The 16,050-nt window shown below is 35.2% G+C and overlaps 3 protein-coding genes across 3 annotated transcripts; 2 read left to right on the top strand and 1 right to left on the bottom strand.

Moving 5' to 3' along the window:
* Positions 3,874-5,249, top strand: LOC18592551 (pathogen-related protein). The gene is made up of 4 exons (XM_007019354.2): positions 3,874-4,085; positions 4,172-4,304; positions 4,395-4,696; positions 4,778-5,249. Exons 1-4 carry the CDS (start codon positions 3,948-3,950, stop codon positions 4,919-4,921), a joined length of 717 nt encoding a protein of 238 aa, XP_007019416.2. The 5' UTR covers positions 3,874-3,947; the 3' UTR covers positions 4,922-5,249.
* Positions 5,984-11,606, bottom strand: LOC18592552 (uncharacterized protein C57A10.07). Its single transcript, XM_007019355.2, has 3 exons — positions 10,579-11,606; positions 8,930-9,054; positions 5,984-6,587 (listed from the first exon to the last, which is right to left on the bottom strand). Exons 1-3 carry the CDS (start codon positions 11,171-11,173, stop codon positions 6,267-6,269), a joined length of 1,041 nt encoding a protein of 346 aa, XP_007019417.2. The 5' UTR covers positions 11,174-11,606; the 3' UTR covers positions 5,984-6,266.
* On the top strand, positions 12,945-16,021 carry LOC18592553 (endoglucanase 25). Its single transcript, XM_007019357.2, has 6 exons — positions 12,945-13,378; positions 13,483-13,793; positions 13,898-14,380; positions 14,488-14,620; positions 14,723-14,898; positions 14,997-16,021. The coding sequence occupies exons 1-6, from the start codon at positions 12,997-12,999 to the stop codon at positions 15,366-15,368; spliced, it is 1,857 nt and encodes a 618-aa protein (XP_007019419.2). The 5' UTR covers positions 12,945-12,996; the 3' UTR covers positions 15,369-16,021.

Here is a 16,050-nt window from a genome sequence, read left to right on the forward strand (position 1 = left end):
CCATATCGTAAGATACGCATCATGCGACACATGATACATTTTTTATATTTAATCAAATGTAATACAGCTATTGATATGTATCATTTTTTATTAATATCATATTGTACCATATCTATGTATCGTACGATATTGTTAACTATGACTATAAGATGATTAATTAAATAAGTCTTAAGCAAGTTAAGCGGATTTGATAAGTTTTTTAAAACAAAATTTTTTTTGTTTTAACTCTATCAATACGATTAAAACACGATTCACCGTTACCTTAAACCTTAACTTTAAATAGTATTCATGTCATAGTGTTGTGTCATATACAAAATTACCATGGCTATTCCACATATATTAAAAAATAGTAAAATAATCTTATCTTTCTAAATTTTAATCGAAATTACGCAAAAATCTATTAATTTTCAAAATGGACACTTTACCCAAAAAAATATGTTTTATTGGATACTTAGATCTAGCTATTAGTCAACCGTTAGTGTTTCTGTCAATTTGATGACTTGAGAAAGGTAAAAAGATAAATTTATTCTTGATTAATTTTTAAAATTACTATTATATAATTTTATTAATTTTTTATTAATTAAGAAAAAAACTTTCCCTTTCTTGGGGAGTTGGGGAGCACTAATCAATGCTCCCTTTGTTTTAATTTTTTTAAAACATATAATAGTAATTTTTAAAATTAATAAAAAAAAAGAGTATTTTAGTCTTTTCTTAATCTCTGTTCATAATGTTTACATTTTTTAGACAAAATATTCATTTTAAAAATTAATAGACCCATTTAAAACTTTGACTAATACTTAAGAGATTGGGATATTTTACTTAAAAAAAAAAAAAAACTTCACAAGGGTTGGGGTTTAATGTCGTGAGTCCCTTCCACCCATCAATGATTGCTTGGAGTGCATGATTAACTGATTTCAACCTATGCCCTAAATTGGGTTTAGGCTCACTTGGGTCAAGTGTGAACACAGAAATATAAACTTGAAACATTGTCATTAATGGTGAGATTGAGGTTTTACAGGAAAGAAAAGTACAATTTTAAATTTTCAAATATCACTCACTTCATCAACCGTGAAGTGATGCTTGCAAACTTTAGGTTGAACATTAGTAAAGGAGTCATTATCATTGTCAAGCAAACCGTGCCAAAATTAATGAATCAACAACTTTTGAGCCTCCTGCTTCAGGGTATTTGGTTTTCGACTTTGTCTACTCTTTTAGTCTTGCGAAAAAGCTAAAGCAAAAATACCTAAAATTCTCGTTTCAAATCCATATATGTGGATTTGGGTAATTGCCTGAATATTATTTTGATGCAAAGTTCAATCTTGACACAGACAAAAAGGAACGAGAAAATTCTTAAAATTGCTAGAAACTTATCTAGGTAATATTTTCTAGACATGATAATTCGTGTTTTCGTGTCATAAACATATTAGACACGATTAGACACGAAACACGTTAAGGCTTAATACGAACACTACACGTTTAATATTCGTATCTTAAATTTGAAACACGTACACATATACGTTTAATAAACATATAACACGACACGACATAATTAATATGTTTATTAAACGTGTCAATATACGACATGACACGATTAATAACACGATTAAATAAAAATATTTATAATTAAATATAATTGTATTACTTAAATTTGAAATCCATAATTATAAAAATAATTATATCAAAACAAAAATAATAATAACATCAAATATAATAAAATTTAATATAAATAACAAATATAAAATTTATTATCATATAATATGATAAAATACAGCATTAACATCTAACCTTCAAATATTAATTATATTAAAAATTATTCATAATTTTCAATCGTAATAATTACATTCTTATCTTTATAAAATTAAAAAATTTTATTAAAATAATTATTTAAAACTATTTATATAAAGTTAAAATAATCTTTAACTATTAATTTCTAATAAGTTAATAAACGTGTCACGTATACACGTATAAACACTATAACACGATTAAGTAAATGTGTTTATCGTGTCTGATACGATTAGACACGAAACACGTTAAGACTAAACCCAAAATCTGTTTAACCCGCACATTCTCGTGTCGTGTTAACGTGTTATGTCCAAAATTACCAAATCTAATATTTTTTTTCAAATAATATTTTTTATATACAATATTTGATGAAAAGAAAACTCACTAAGGAAGAAGTTTTTACCCGTTATACAGAATGTTATGCACCTTTTAATAATTTTGGTCAGTTCAATGAAGAGAGTTGCAAACCCAAGACATTAAACCAACAACAAAAAAAAAAGACAGGAGCAAACTAAACCCAGAACCTTTTACACTGAACAAGAAAAGGGTTCTTGAACATATTCAGTTCAACCCATTTTCCTTTACATCAAACAAGTACATGATCAAAGGCGAAGCTGGAAAAATGGACTGTGGATGAAAGCAATGCAGCTGGAACGGTGGATGAGAGAGAGGTGGGGACGATTGGCAAAGCGCGGAAGAGAACAATGCAGCTGGAAGAGGAGGAGGGAGAGGAGGAAGAAAGAAAAAAATGATTTTATATGGATATGGTTGTCATTTTTTAAACTTATGGGAGGTGATTTGGTTATAATGATTTTGAAAGTTATTCCATCATACATAAAATTGTTAATACCCAAGAGGAGGGGGTTGGGTTTAGTTAAAAATGACTTTTTACTGATTCTGGAGAGTAGGTAAAACTTAAGAATTATTATTTTTTATCAAATTTTGCCAACCAAATAAGGGAAGCAAATAATAACTGGGAATAGCTTAGCTATTCTCTGCACGTACCAAAGGTGCTGACCGGGACAGGGAGAAACTAGTGGAGCTCGTCTTTAGCTCTTGCTCCCTATAATTTAGCGGCTGAAATTTTAAAATTGCAGTCAGAGTAATCAGCAAGTTTTATGAGAAGTACCAATAACCATGGGGTGCCAAGTCAAGAGTCTTAGCCGGCCTAAACTTGCAAACACACGGAAGGGAAATTGATCGATGTCAATGAAGGGTAAGAAATTTCCTAGCTATAGCGCATACAGAATTTCTCTCCACACATTTGGAATCAAAATTTTAAATTGTGAGTGAATTGACTTCTCCTTTGCGACAACAAACATCTATCCCACATGACAATAACTAATGCATTATTGGAATAATCAAACATTTGTTCCTTCATCACCCAATTTTCACCGGGTCTAATTGCTTGCCCCATCCACTTCAGAGGAGCAATAGAAACATTTTTTGTTTTTCTTCACTATAAAACAACAGTTGGCGGATTAAAGTATTTTTCAAAAACTATTTAATCATCTCCTTCAATCTTTCCTTTTTATAATTTGTAATATATTGTATTTGTTGTTCTTTCTATGATGAGTAGTAGTTTCACATTTAGCCTAGTAATCAGTAGAATTAAATAATATCAAGACGTTATGGTTATTGTCGCACACTGATCTGTTGTTGTTGTTGTTATTGAAAATTCATATTTTACCATGCCACTTACCAATTTCTCCTTTTTTAGTAATAGCATATAATTCAATTGAACATTTTGTGTATATATTTTGCTGATAGTTTCGAATTTCTTTTTCTTCAAATAAATTAAAGATTAGCACGGAATCTTATGTTCACCAATTTTTGGCAGTGTACAACGTTGTTATTCTTCTGACAAACTGTCTATGCATTGAATGGATACTTAAAAACAAAATGTACTACGTAATTTAATGAATTGATGTTCATGTTCTTATCATGACAAGCAGCGGTCTGATCGCTAGAAGATTATTCAAATATCATGTTAGGTAAACATTGGGCCTATATATATATATATATATATATATATATATATATATATATATATATACNTATATATATATATATATATATATATATATATATATATATATGTATCAAGTCCCTTCTTTACCACAGATAAGCAAGAAATTATCTTCCTAGTTTGAACTCTTCAGGAAATGGAACTTTCAAATGTTGAGGGAGATAAATATCGTTCTTATCTGCATGAAGAAGAAGAGAAGAACACCAAATGGAGGTATGGAGCTCCTCCAAACTACGATGTTGTGAACAAGCTCTTTGAAGAAGAAAGGACTAAGGTCTCTCCTTCTTTCTGATCCCTTCTCCCTCTTAGTTTGCTTGTCTATTTATGTATTCTTACCAATCTTTAATCTGTTTACGGAAGGTATGGCCTCCCGGATCACTAGAGGAGAAGGTGCAGAACCTTGTAAAGACATGGGAAATGGAAATTTTCCACAAGGAACGCCTCGAAGATTTCAAAACAATCGATACAAAGAAATATGTTTTTAGCTTAAATGGTAATACCAGAAACTCAATCAAGGTCCTCATTTTACAAGTTTTAGTAATTCATCTTGTCATTAGGATGTTGTTTTCGAATCTGTGTACAGGTAAGGAAGCTTTAACCATGGAAGGGATACAGAAGCTTGGCGGAGGCTATAACCCGCAGTTGCAAACTTCCCTTCCGGAGGAGTTCAGGTGTTATGATCCGGATAAGGAAACATCAGAATCATCTCACAGGGCTTTCACAACAACGTTTCCAAGAGGTTTTGCCTTGGAGGTTCTTAAGGTTTATACAGGGCCCCCGGAGATCGTCTACAAGTTCAGGCACTGGGGTTACAATGAAGGTCCTTTCAAAGGCCACGCCCCGACTGGAGAATTGGTAGAGTTCTATGGAATGGCTATCTTTGAGGTATCTACTCTAGCTTATATATTTCTAGCCTTTCCTTCTTGCTAATTGTGTATGAACTAAAACTTATTACATGTAAAATAGGTGGATGAAGAGATGAAAATTGTGAGAGTGGAATTCTTTTACGATCGTGGGGAACTGCTGGGAGGTCTGCTGAAGGGTGCTACCATGGATAGTTCTGCTCTAGAGGCAGCTTCTAGCTGTCCCTTCTTAAGGAACACGGGGTAGAAGTTCTCCCGCAATTCTGCAATGTAAATCAAAACCAAACCCTCTTTGAGGTCGCCATTGCATTGACTCCCATTATTAAACTCAACCATTGGATCAAAGGAAAAAAAAAAAGAAAAACAATAAAACAAGCTCTGCTGGATTCTGCATCTTTTTATGTAATTCCTATAGTATTACTACAAAAAAAAATAAGCAAATGCTTTAATGGGGCATTTCAGTGTGGTTGAAAGAGAAGTCAAGGACCAAAAAGGCTTCTTTTCCATTTACTTTGTTGTGTGTTTCTTTCCAGATTTCCTAATATTAATTGGAAGAATTTTCCATACTGATTCCATTGCATGAGATTGTGAACATTTTTATATACCCATGTCTAATTGTCATTCTGTGGAGGGGAACGGAGGACAAGAGGAGGATACACTTTCTGAACTGGGATACGATTCGTGAACCAAAGATTTCGGTGGGTTAGGTTTAATGGATCTGGGTTTGAGGAATAGAGCAGTGATGAATACATGAATCTGGAGGTATGGAAATGAGAGGGATTGTTTGCGGAGGAGTGTGATTGCAGAGAGAAACGGGAATGACCTTCGCCGACTCTGTGCTTTCGCTTTTGTTTCTTTAAAAAGGAAAAAATTGCAACCTAGGTTTCAGGCACCTCGTAATATATTTACTAATAGCACATGAGCGAAGCATGTTACTTGTTTTCAAAAATCCTATTGCCTTTGAACTTTTATTGCAAAACAAATCTAAAGGTCCGTACGATAACTGTAAATATTTTTTATTGTTGACATAAACAAATGAAAAATAAATTTGCTCCTCGATAACGTAAGAAAATTTACAAAGCCAACTGGTTTTTTTTTTATTTAAATTTCATTTTCAATATCCAAACGACTTGAAAATCTTTTACGTTAAAACAAACACACCTTAAAATCCACTAAACAGGACATGCCATGTTCAACTCCACCAATAAAGTCAAATTTACATTTAGACAACTCAAGTTATTAATCGAATCAAGTTGATTTAGATAAATTCAAATTATATACTTTTTTAATTAGATCGAGTTGAACGGAATTCGGATTAAGGGTTGGTTGCCATGTCAAAGTGGACTACAAAAATGCAGTCAGGTGGTACAGTAGATTACTGGAAAAAAAGGACATATTCCTCCATCAACTATGATCCTACAATCTAAAGTGGCAACAATGAGGAAGAACTAGAGAGAAAGAGGGTTGCGATCTTATCACAAATCCATCTTTTCTTTTTCCGTTAATTCGGTAATTGAAAAATTATTTAATCTCGTTTTGGAGGTCTAGGTGTGGTATAGGCTATGAAAAGAAGTACTATGGTATAGCTAATTTTACAATGCCCATGGCAGAGAACCTGGATAAGGAGCAGCCCCGCAATATCTAAACAGACCTTCAATTTCACGGCATCCATTGGGATAAGGGATTGACCGATGGAAGGGATCACGGCCTACTTTTTTCCTCTTAAGTGGTCCGATACATCCGTATGGATCCTGTTGAAATTGAATCCTCACCAATGCCTCCCCTTTCAAAGCTGCTTCTTTCGAAGATGTTGAAGCTGGGGTGCCTGTGTAGAAGAACCGTGACTCTGGAAAGCCAATGGCAGAGCGATGCAAGTGTGCAAACCTCTCTTCCTTGAAATCGTAACTTACAACCTGGTCCCAATGCAATAGGATTAGGATCAATTTTCTTTCCAAAAATGGAGGACAAGACAGCACTTGTTATAAATAAAGAACTAGCAAGTACATATTTAAAAAAGTAAACAAATAGCCAAGTACTTCTGGGTAACATGTGAGGAAACCAAGGGGGTTCCATCCCCCTCATCAAACGTGTACAAAGTGCAGAGCGAGCCTCTACTAGCATACACAGTAAGCAGAATATTGAGGTCAAGTTTGAGAGGTATACTATTTCCAGAGAGCAATGATTTCTTTATTCCTCAAAATGATTCTTTGGCACATTGGGATTAGTTGATATGACACCTCCATCATCAGCTCCTTGACAAATGGGAAGAACATGTAATAAGCTTTTATTTGGAGCAATGTGTATACTTCTAACTAATGTCTAAGGACGCATGTGAAACAATGTCTTCAACCATGTGAAGACATGTTGTGACCGTAATCCAAACAACTACGAAGCAGTGGAAGACAATCAAAATAACCAACTTAAAAATTAGATTGACCAACCTGTGTCAATAACCATTAAAGGAACCCAAAATGAAAGAGGAAACAGTAAAGAGAGACCACAAATAATATACGTGATTCAGGAATCTATTCCCTATGTCTATGAGTACAACAAAGAAGAAATTCACTATCATAGAGTATAGATTACAATGGTCAAGCTCTCCCCAAAACCTCACTTGCAATCTCTTGTCACTCACCTAGAATTTGTATGTGTTTCTTACTTTCTTGACGGTGGTCACACAACCAAACTCCAAAATTCAAGAGCAAGAACTCTTAAAACTCAAAACTCTCTAACTTTCACCTTTTTTTTTCTCAGCCCAGAACCTCACCCCATAATCTCCATTTCACCTTACACAAATTTCTTTTCATTCCCAGATTGCTCTCTTTCCCAGATTACCCTTAACTCAACAAAGGGAAAGCAATTGAAAAAGTCAACAAGACATGAATATGGCGGAGGCTGAGAATCTTGATTTCAAGGGGATGGAATTTCTGCCACTTTAACAACAAATTTCTCAAGGATGTGATGAGGTTGCAGTGTAAGATCCTTCTTTATCCCAAGGATTACGAAGAGAGAATGTACAACCAATGAATTGTTTGCACATCCTTGAGACAGTCAGGCCATGGAGTTAGCAAGAAGGTGAAGCTTGTGACAGTGTGTAACAGTGAGGGAGCTTTGTATTCTCTGTCTCTTGGTGATAAAGTATGTGGTGTTTGTTAGCATAGTGCACAAACAAGCTGCATTTAATGAAGAGCAAAGTGAGACGAAGAAAACAAGAGGAGATCTTTCTCTTTAGGGCAATTTTTAAGGGCAATTTTGGAATATTTAGGAGTAAGGTTCTTGGCAGAGAAAATAGGATAAGTAGAAAGTTTGGAGAGCTTTGAATTTTAAGAGGTCTTTCTCTTGAGTTTTGGGGTTAAGTTGTGTAACCACCATCAAGGAAGTGGCAAACATGCAGAAATCCCAAGCGACTAACAAGAGATTGTAATTGGGGTTTCAAGAGAGCTTGACAATTGCAATCTCTGTTGTTTAATAGTAAATTTCTTCTTTCTGTGCCCATGGACGTAAGGAATAGGTTTCTGAATCACATTTACAATATGCGTTCTCTCTTTACTGTTTTTTGAGTTTTCAAGTTGATCAATCTAATTTCTAAGTTGGTCTATGTTACGGACTCAGCAGCTTAGGGCACCATACAAATAGTATAATTTTAGGAAGTGTCCATGTATCTCTATCCTATTTTTTGGCACTTTTTAGCCAAATCCATGAGACTGAGATTTTTAGCAAAAGGCAGGTCAGAAAATGCAGACACATAACCATATCCGACATTCATACCCAAGTCCATGTAACATAGAAGTCGGTTACTTTGATTGTCTTCTGTTGCAACTTAGTGGTTTGGATTAAGTTCTAAATCACAACAAGATGTTCTAGGAACCCACCCAATACCTTTCTGATTTGATCATCAAGCACTACATTGGATACCCTTGACTTGACTATGTATGCAGGAAAATTGACGTGTTTGGAGAACTTAAATGTATTATTCCCTGTAAGTGGCTGCAATTATACTTATCTGGGTGATTTTTGTTGTGTTCAATGACCTTATCAATGGAACCGAAATCATAATTAGTCTTATGTATAGCAATTTTGTACCAAGAGTAAGAGCATTAGTTTAACAGAAAACAGAAACTGTTCACTGAAGACCTTCTAGTTTATTCTTTCACTCTATCTAAACATGCTGATAGGTCAGAAGAGGAGGGGGAAGGGAGAAGTAAAAGAAAGAAATATCCAAAAATTCAGAAAGGTTGAAGTAGGATTTGCTTACAGTTATGTTGTGTGGGTATGTCCCAGTAAGCTCTCGAAACCGACAAACACTAAAGAGAAGATTCTCAAAGCTATCCCTTGCATGCTCCTCTGTTAGTGACCTCCACTTCACACTTTCTTCCTTCCCTGAAAAACAATCAAATATAAAAAATGAGACAGATGATTCAAAGCATTCATGCTGCAGAAACAATTTCAAGGAATAAAGACAGGACAGAAGCAAACTCATAGAACTTGACTAGGAACTGGAAATTGCAGTGACAAACTCATTTTTTATAGATCAAGAAATCAAGGGAGTTCTTTAGTGCCATAAGGCATAATTATAAACATAGAATTACAACTAAAAGGAAAAAACAACTTCACAAAGATAACATGAAATTACTTCATAATACAATATAGCTGGTATCCCTTATTACTATAAAAGGGGAGAAGTTGTTCCACTTGTGAAGCAAAATGAGAGTACTACAAACAGCTCTAGTGATTTAAGCACCAAGTGCATAACGAAAGAGCAAGAAAACACTTGATGCTTCATTTCTCACTTTTTCTGATAACTCGAGTCAGGAAAGTATTACAGATTCCAGGCATTAAAATTTCTTTCTTGTTTCTATTATTGCTTGGACCTTTGCCCTTGCATTTTTCCCTTCAAAAAGAAAGAAAAGAAGCCCCAAATCAACATAAGCATGTCTCACTTGCAACATTTCTGTTGCAAATTTAGAACATCCTGGAGGTTAATTATGAACTAGCATTAATTTTCCTTCTTCAAACATGCTGTTGGGTTAACTTTTCAGTCCACAATAGCTAAAACTGATGATACAGCCAGCATCAACAACAGAAATGAAAAACTAGAACTACTTGTCCACCAAATTTTCATCCACGTAGTAATGATGAAGCATACACATTGAAATGTGAATACATCAGACAGGAAGATTAATTTGAGTTTCCCTGATAAGACCTCATATCTACTAAGTAAAGACTTCTACAAGACAACATGAACAGCCAACAAAAGGTGCCGAATTGTATAAAAAATACAAGCTAACCACTCACATGAGAGAATTTGATTACATACATCAGTTCCAGGTATATACATTAGGAGTTTCTATAGGAGTGGCATGAAATGGCTAGCCCATATAAGTATGTCCTATTAGTTGAAACTTGAAAGGCGTCGCTTAACTGGAATCCAGTCTAACAACATTACCAGTATCAATATATTCAAAATAAATATGTGGCCAAATTTGAGGCAAACTCTTGTATAATTAGTATTCTGACTAACTCACCTAAACCAAGCATTTTGTTGAAAGAAACAACTGCCCCATAATTATTCTCATCACTAATATCTGATTGAAGACGCACCTTGAAAATCATGATAATTGAACTCTCACTGGTGCTATGAAAAGGTTGTGAATTTGGATTTAAAGAATCATGAACTTACTGGAACTAAATCTAGGTATGCTCACAAAATCAGTAAACATGATATTGCATAAAAAACGTAACAAATTTATAGGAAGAATAACCAGGAAAACAATCAGCAAACTCATTAGAAGTTGTCAAGCTTACATCTCATCCTTCAAACGATGGCAACGTACGAACTAGAAATGAGGTATGGCAGGACAGCGTATAATCAGGAAATTAAAAAGGGTGAATAAGTGAACATACCAAACCATCCTTTGGATTCAGCAACTGTCCAATAACTCTGCGCCTCACTTCGAGGACCAGCATCTTTTCGAGTTTCTCCACCACTAAACAAAAGCAAAGCCTCACCATCTCTTGCCGTGATTTCTATCCCTTCATTTATGTGAGCCAAAAAAGTAGCAGCCTGACCTGGATTCTTCTGATAAGACTCCAAAAACCAAGAATCCTCCTTATCAACTTTCCCACAACTACTACTTGTATAAACCGAATGTCCAGCAACCATTACAAGATTCTTAAGCTTGGCAAAGGGATAATTAATATTGAACCCATCATCAAGCTTCCTATAATTACTCAGCATCCTATAGTGGTGCTCATATAGAGATAAAACAATGAGGATCGTGACCCCAAATGACAAGGAAATGAAGAAAACAAGAAGTGGATGTAGCTTGTAATAGTAATGAAGCCGGTTAGCGAAGGACTTAATCATTCTAATAGGGTAAAATGATGAATTTCTAGGCCTTCTGATTCTTTTGATAGTTCCTGATTCTAGATCAAAATCACCCCTTGGATATGCATTGAAGGACTTAGGACTATTTGACCCGAATGGATAGTTATTCATGATAATACAAATCCAGCTGAAAAGCTTCGAAATTTATGTGTTTTAAGCATAACCAGATAGGTAAATGGACAGATTAATGAATAAAGATCGTGACCTTATTTGATTGAATTCCACGAAGTCAAGCATAAACTATGTAAAGCAAAGATCTTGATCAATAAAGCTGAAGTCTTGTTGCAGCTTAGGCAAGTAGAAATGAATTTTCAGGGAGATAAATGAAATGGGGTTTCGTTTCTCTTTGAATTCCAAGAGTTGAAAGAAAAACTAGGGAGAGGTAGAAAGAGAACACTCACCAAAAACCTGGCAGAAGATTGTCAAAGATGCAAATTGGTGGAAGCGTTTTGTTTTAACCTTTTAATGAGACTGCTTGATTATTTGTTCCAGGGAGAGAGTTAAAAGGACGGTAGAAAGTTTAGATCCAGAATTTGAGAGATTAATAAATATACCTGGACTACGGAGTTGGGACGTTGAAATTGTTCACTGGGGTGGTTGAGGAAGACTAACAACAGGGACCTATTGTTGGGTTGCCCCTTTTAGGCCTCGAAAACAAATCCAACCTTGCCCAAGGTTGTGTTTGTTTATCAAGGTGGCCCGGCCTCAAATTCATTTAGATAACAAATAGTTACAATACTAGCCCAAGTTTGAAGTTTGGATTTGTGATCGTGCCTAGCCTGCTAAACATACCATGGAAAGGAAATGACCTTTTTAACTATGGAACATTTAGTAGAAGGCTAATGAGAAATTCAATCTTTAAAGCAAAAAACAAATGCAAGAATTGAAACTTGTTTGTAATTGACTCAAGAACAAGAAGGTGCCATTGATCTTAATGACTGTTTATTGGCATATTACAAGATGACAGCTCTAGCTGTTGTACAGAGTTGCCGGCAGAGGCTTGCCAGATGAAGGGCATGTCTCTTGTCTCTTCCCCTGTTAAAACTAAATGCCATGGTATCATTGGAAACACCGTCAAAATGGATAAATTCTTTACCATCAAAATTTCTTATCCTTTGTTTGTTTGTGACTCTGTTTCTACTTGTGCTATAATGACTGATATGTTCATGGACTTTTCATGCAATTAAAATTAAGCTCAAATAATTAAAGTAAGGAGATATATTACTAATAATTTTTAAGGAACGTTTAAGATAACATAATGATTAAAAGAAATTGTTAAATAATTTTATTTCCATCATCTTTACTTACCTTTTGATTTTCAAAACTTGATGTGGAGAACTACAGCAAAATTGAGCACACTACCTAATTGGCTAAACAATGGAGATAGAGGGAAAATGGTTTTTCTCTAAGGAGGAGAGGTTTTTTGTTATTGTACGTTTAAGATACTCGTAGTGATAAAACACCTAAACTTATTTATAAAATTTTTATTTTTAAAAAGATAACTTGATAAATCTCATCAAGATAATTTTGATAACATTTTATCAAATAATATTAATATCTAATAATTTTGATAATATCAATTTATCATGATAAAAAGGTAAAGTAATTACCTTAGATTTTTTTATAGGAATAAGACTATCATCGTAAGTGTTATCCCAAAAGTCCGATAGTAAGAGTGGCACACCATGGTAGCATGAAAATAGTGTGCTTTTGCCAGTGAACTGCCGTATAATTCTATATCTGTTCGGGATCTAGATTAATCAATTTTCGGAAAAAAGCTGTTCTCTGAAAAGGGTCTCTATTCAACTTTGGAAAGGAACAACTGTACATAGAAGCTTGCAGATGAGCCAAGACAAATAAAAATGAGGCAGTACAATTTTCTTTCTCTTTTCTCTCTGTAAAACCTTTCCTGGAAAATAGCTTCTTCTTCAACCATGACAGGCTCAAGTACTTCAGCATCTGATGCAGATAAGTACTCTGCAACGTATGTTCATACAATATCCGAAGCAGGCAGGCTTCTTCCTTCAGCAAGCAAATGGAACTCTATAGAACTTGACTTCAAAGTTCTACCACAGTCCTCAACTGGCTATGATTCCCTTCCCTCTTCGTACTCTAAATCCTATGATTATGAGCTTGTTATCACAGACAAAACACACTACAAGCGATTTCTTTACATTTCATCGACTGTAGCTTTTCTTATCCTAGCACTTGGCCTGGTGCTGCACTTTTTGCCTCGCAAAAATCATCACCATGAATCTGCAAAGAATCTCTCCCTCGCAGTTAACCAAGCTATAACATTCTTTGATGCACAAAAGTGTAAGAATTTGTATCCATGTGCATTATGTTACAGTTAAGATCATTGTTCTTGTACATTAGTTTCAATTGATGTCCACACAACTCAGTACAATTTTTTTCTGCAGCTGGGAATTATCCAAGTAAAAGTCCAATAAAATTCCGAGGAAGTTCAGGATTGCGTGATGGGAATACAGGAAATACGCGTGCTGATCTTGTGGGTGGATTTTATGATTCTGGAAACAACATAAAGTTTACTTTCCCTACAGCTTATACCATCACGCTGTTGAGTTGGTCAGTGATCGAATATCATCAAAAATATGAAGATATAGGTGAGCTTGAGCACATAAAAGACGTAATCAGATGGGGCAGTGACTACTTGCTCAAGGTCTTTGTTGCTCCAAATGCTACTTCTGAACCCACCATTTTGTATTCACAGGCAAGCTTTTTATAAATTATGTGCCTTAAACCTTAGTGTCTTAAATCTTACTCATAGTGGTATATTGGTGAGATTTGAGATTGTTCTCTGGAATGTGCCCTTAGGTTGGAAGTGCTGGTAATGACACTCAAAATCCAGGCTCTAATGACATAAATTGCTGGCAAAGGCCTGAAGACATGAGCTATGAGAGACCTGTTTCAGTTTGTGATGAGACGGCTTCTGATTTGGCAGGGGAAATTGTTGCAGCACTTTCAGCAGCTTCAATAGTATTCAAAGAAGAGAATGAATACTCACAAAGATTAACAAAAGCAGCGGAGAAGTTATATGGGATTACAGAAAAGAAAGACAAGATTCACAAAGCTGTAACTTACACGACTATTGATGCTTGTGGAGGAGAAGCAAGAAAGTTTTATAACTCATCTGGGTACAAAGATGAGTTGGTTTGGGGAGGAACTTGGTTGTTCTTTGCCACTGGGAACTATACGTATCTTGACTATGCCACCACAAACTTTGCTGCAGCATCTAATAATGAAACAATAGCTGACAAAGGGATTTTCTATTGGAATAATAAGCTTACTGCCACTGCGGTAGTTTTAGTAAAAACCTTTTATGCTGTTTTTATTAAGGTTCAATTTCTATATTTTATGCATTCATGGATTTTAAATTCATTTCCAAGTATTTTTTTTTTTTTTAGGCTTTGCTAACAAGACTTCGGTTCTTTCATGATCTTGGATTTCCCTATGAAAAAGCATTGGGATTATCCTCCAAAATGACTGATCAGCTTATGTGTTCTTATCTTTCAAAGCAAAACTTCAATAGAACACCTGGTAAATATTTTCAAAGGATGAATCTTTTCATGTGTGTTATGCAAATGGATGTATGCTTCTGAAGACATTTTATCTTTTCTATCTCGCATGACTTTATTGTAGGTGGATTGATCCTCCTAAGGCCTGATTATGGTGAACCACTCCAGTTTGCAGCAACAGCATCTTTTTTGAGTAAATTATACAAAGATTACCTTACTCTTCTTGGTAGGTCTGGTGGTAATTGCACCAAGTGTGATGGTTTTTCTTTGGAAATGTTGCAGAGCTTCTCCATTTCTCAGGCAAGTGTATATCAGTCTATAACAAGTATGCAGGTCCTAATCATGCAACAAAGCAATCCTTTAGTACTCATAAGCCTATTGTTTCATCATTTATACAGGTTAATTACATTCTAGGAGACAATCCCAGGAAGATGAGCTACGTGGTTGGCTTTGGAGATCACTATCCAACAAAAGTTCACCATAGGAGTGCATCAATTCCTTGGGATGGTCAATTTCACTCTTGTGCTGAAGGTAATAGATGGCTACGCTCTCAAGATCGAAATCCAAATATACTTTTGGGAGCAATGGTAGCCGGACCAGATCACTTCGATGGTTTCTCTGATGAAAGGGACAAGCCGTGGTTCACAGAACCAAGCATAGCAAGCAATGCTGGTTTGGTTGCCGCACTCATTGCAAATCATGGCCCCAATTTGGGCTTGGACCAGATGGGAATCTTTGAAAAAGTTCAGTTGGATTCTCGAGTTCCTTAACAACATTAAACTTCCACAAAGCTCCAAATGGGTAGTAGAAGTTCTGTTGCTACCACCTCAGCAAAAAAGTTGACCTTGGATAAGGTTCCTTGAGCACAATTACGCATTCTCTTTTTGCAATTACTAATTGATCAAGAGATAAGAGAAGGGAAACTCATATACAGGGGATGTGCATAACTTAAATTCCTGCATTTATTTTTCAAATTAGGCAGTGGACTCTGCACGTCTGTTTAAGAGATTTAGGGGGATTATCCTTTGAGAACTCTCTCTTAGTTTGAAGCATGTAGATGCTGAACTTAACTGCCTTGAGAAATGTTTTATTTTTGGAAGGTGCAGAATCATATAACTACCTTGGAAAAGGAATCTGAGAGAAGAAACAGCCAATTTTCTATTTTGAGCCTAGGTGAGTACATGACTTCTTTTACATGATTGTTGGCTAAAGAGGTGGCACCTCCAGGCTCCCATTACTCATTGACATCCATTCTGTGATTCTTAAATCTACTTCCAACTTTTGTCTTTGAAAGACTTTAGACTGGGAATGAATGCTGTGCTTGAACAGTTTTCACCTCAGGCGCCCCAGCTAGTTTTCATTTAGTTAGGCCCCCAAAGTACCATTTTAATACCAATTCAAGGCTAAAATAAATTGGTTGTTTTCCTGATGATGCTAATATTTGTACAAAGA

The sequence above is a fragment of the Theobroma cacao genome, chromosome 8, assembly GCF_000208745.1.
Source record: "Theobroma cacao cultivar B97-61/B2 chromosome 8, Criollo_cocoa_genome_V2, whole genome shotgun sequence".
Lineage (NCBI taxonomy): Eukaryota > Viridiplantae > Streptophyta > Magnoliopsida > Malvales > Malvaceae > Theobroma > Theobroma cacao.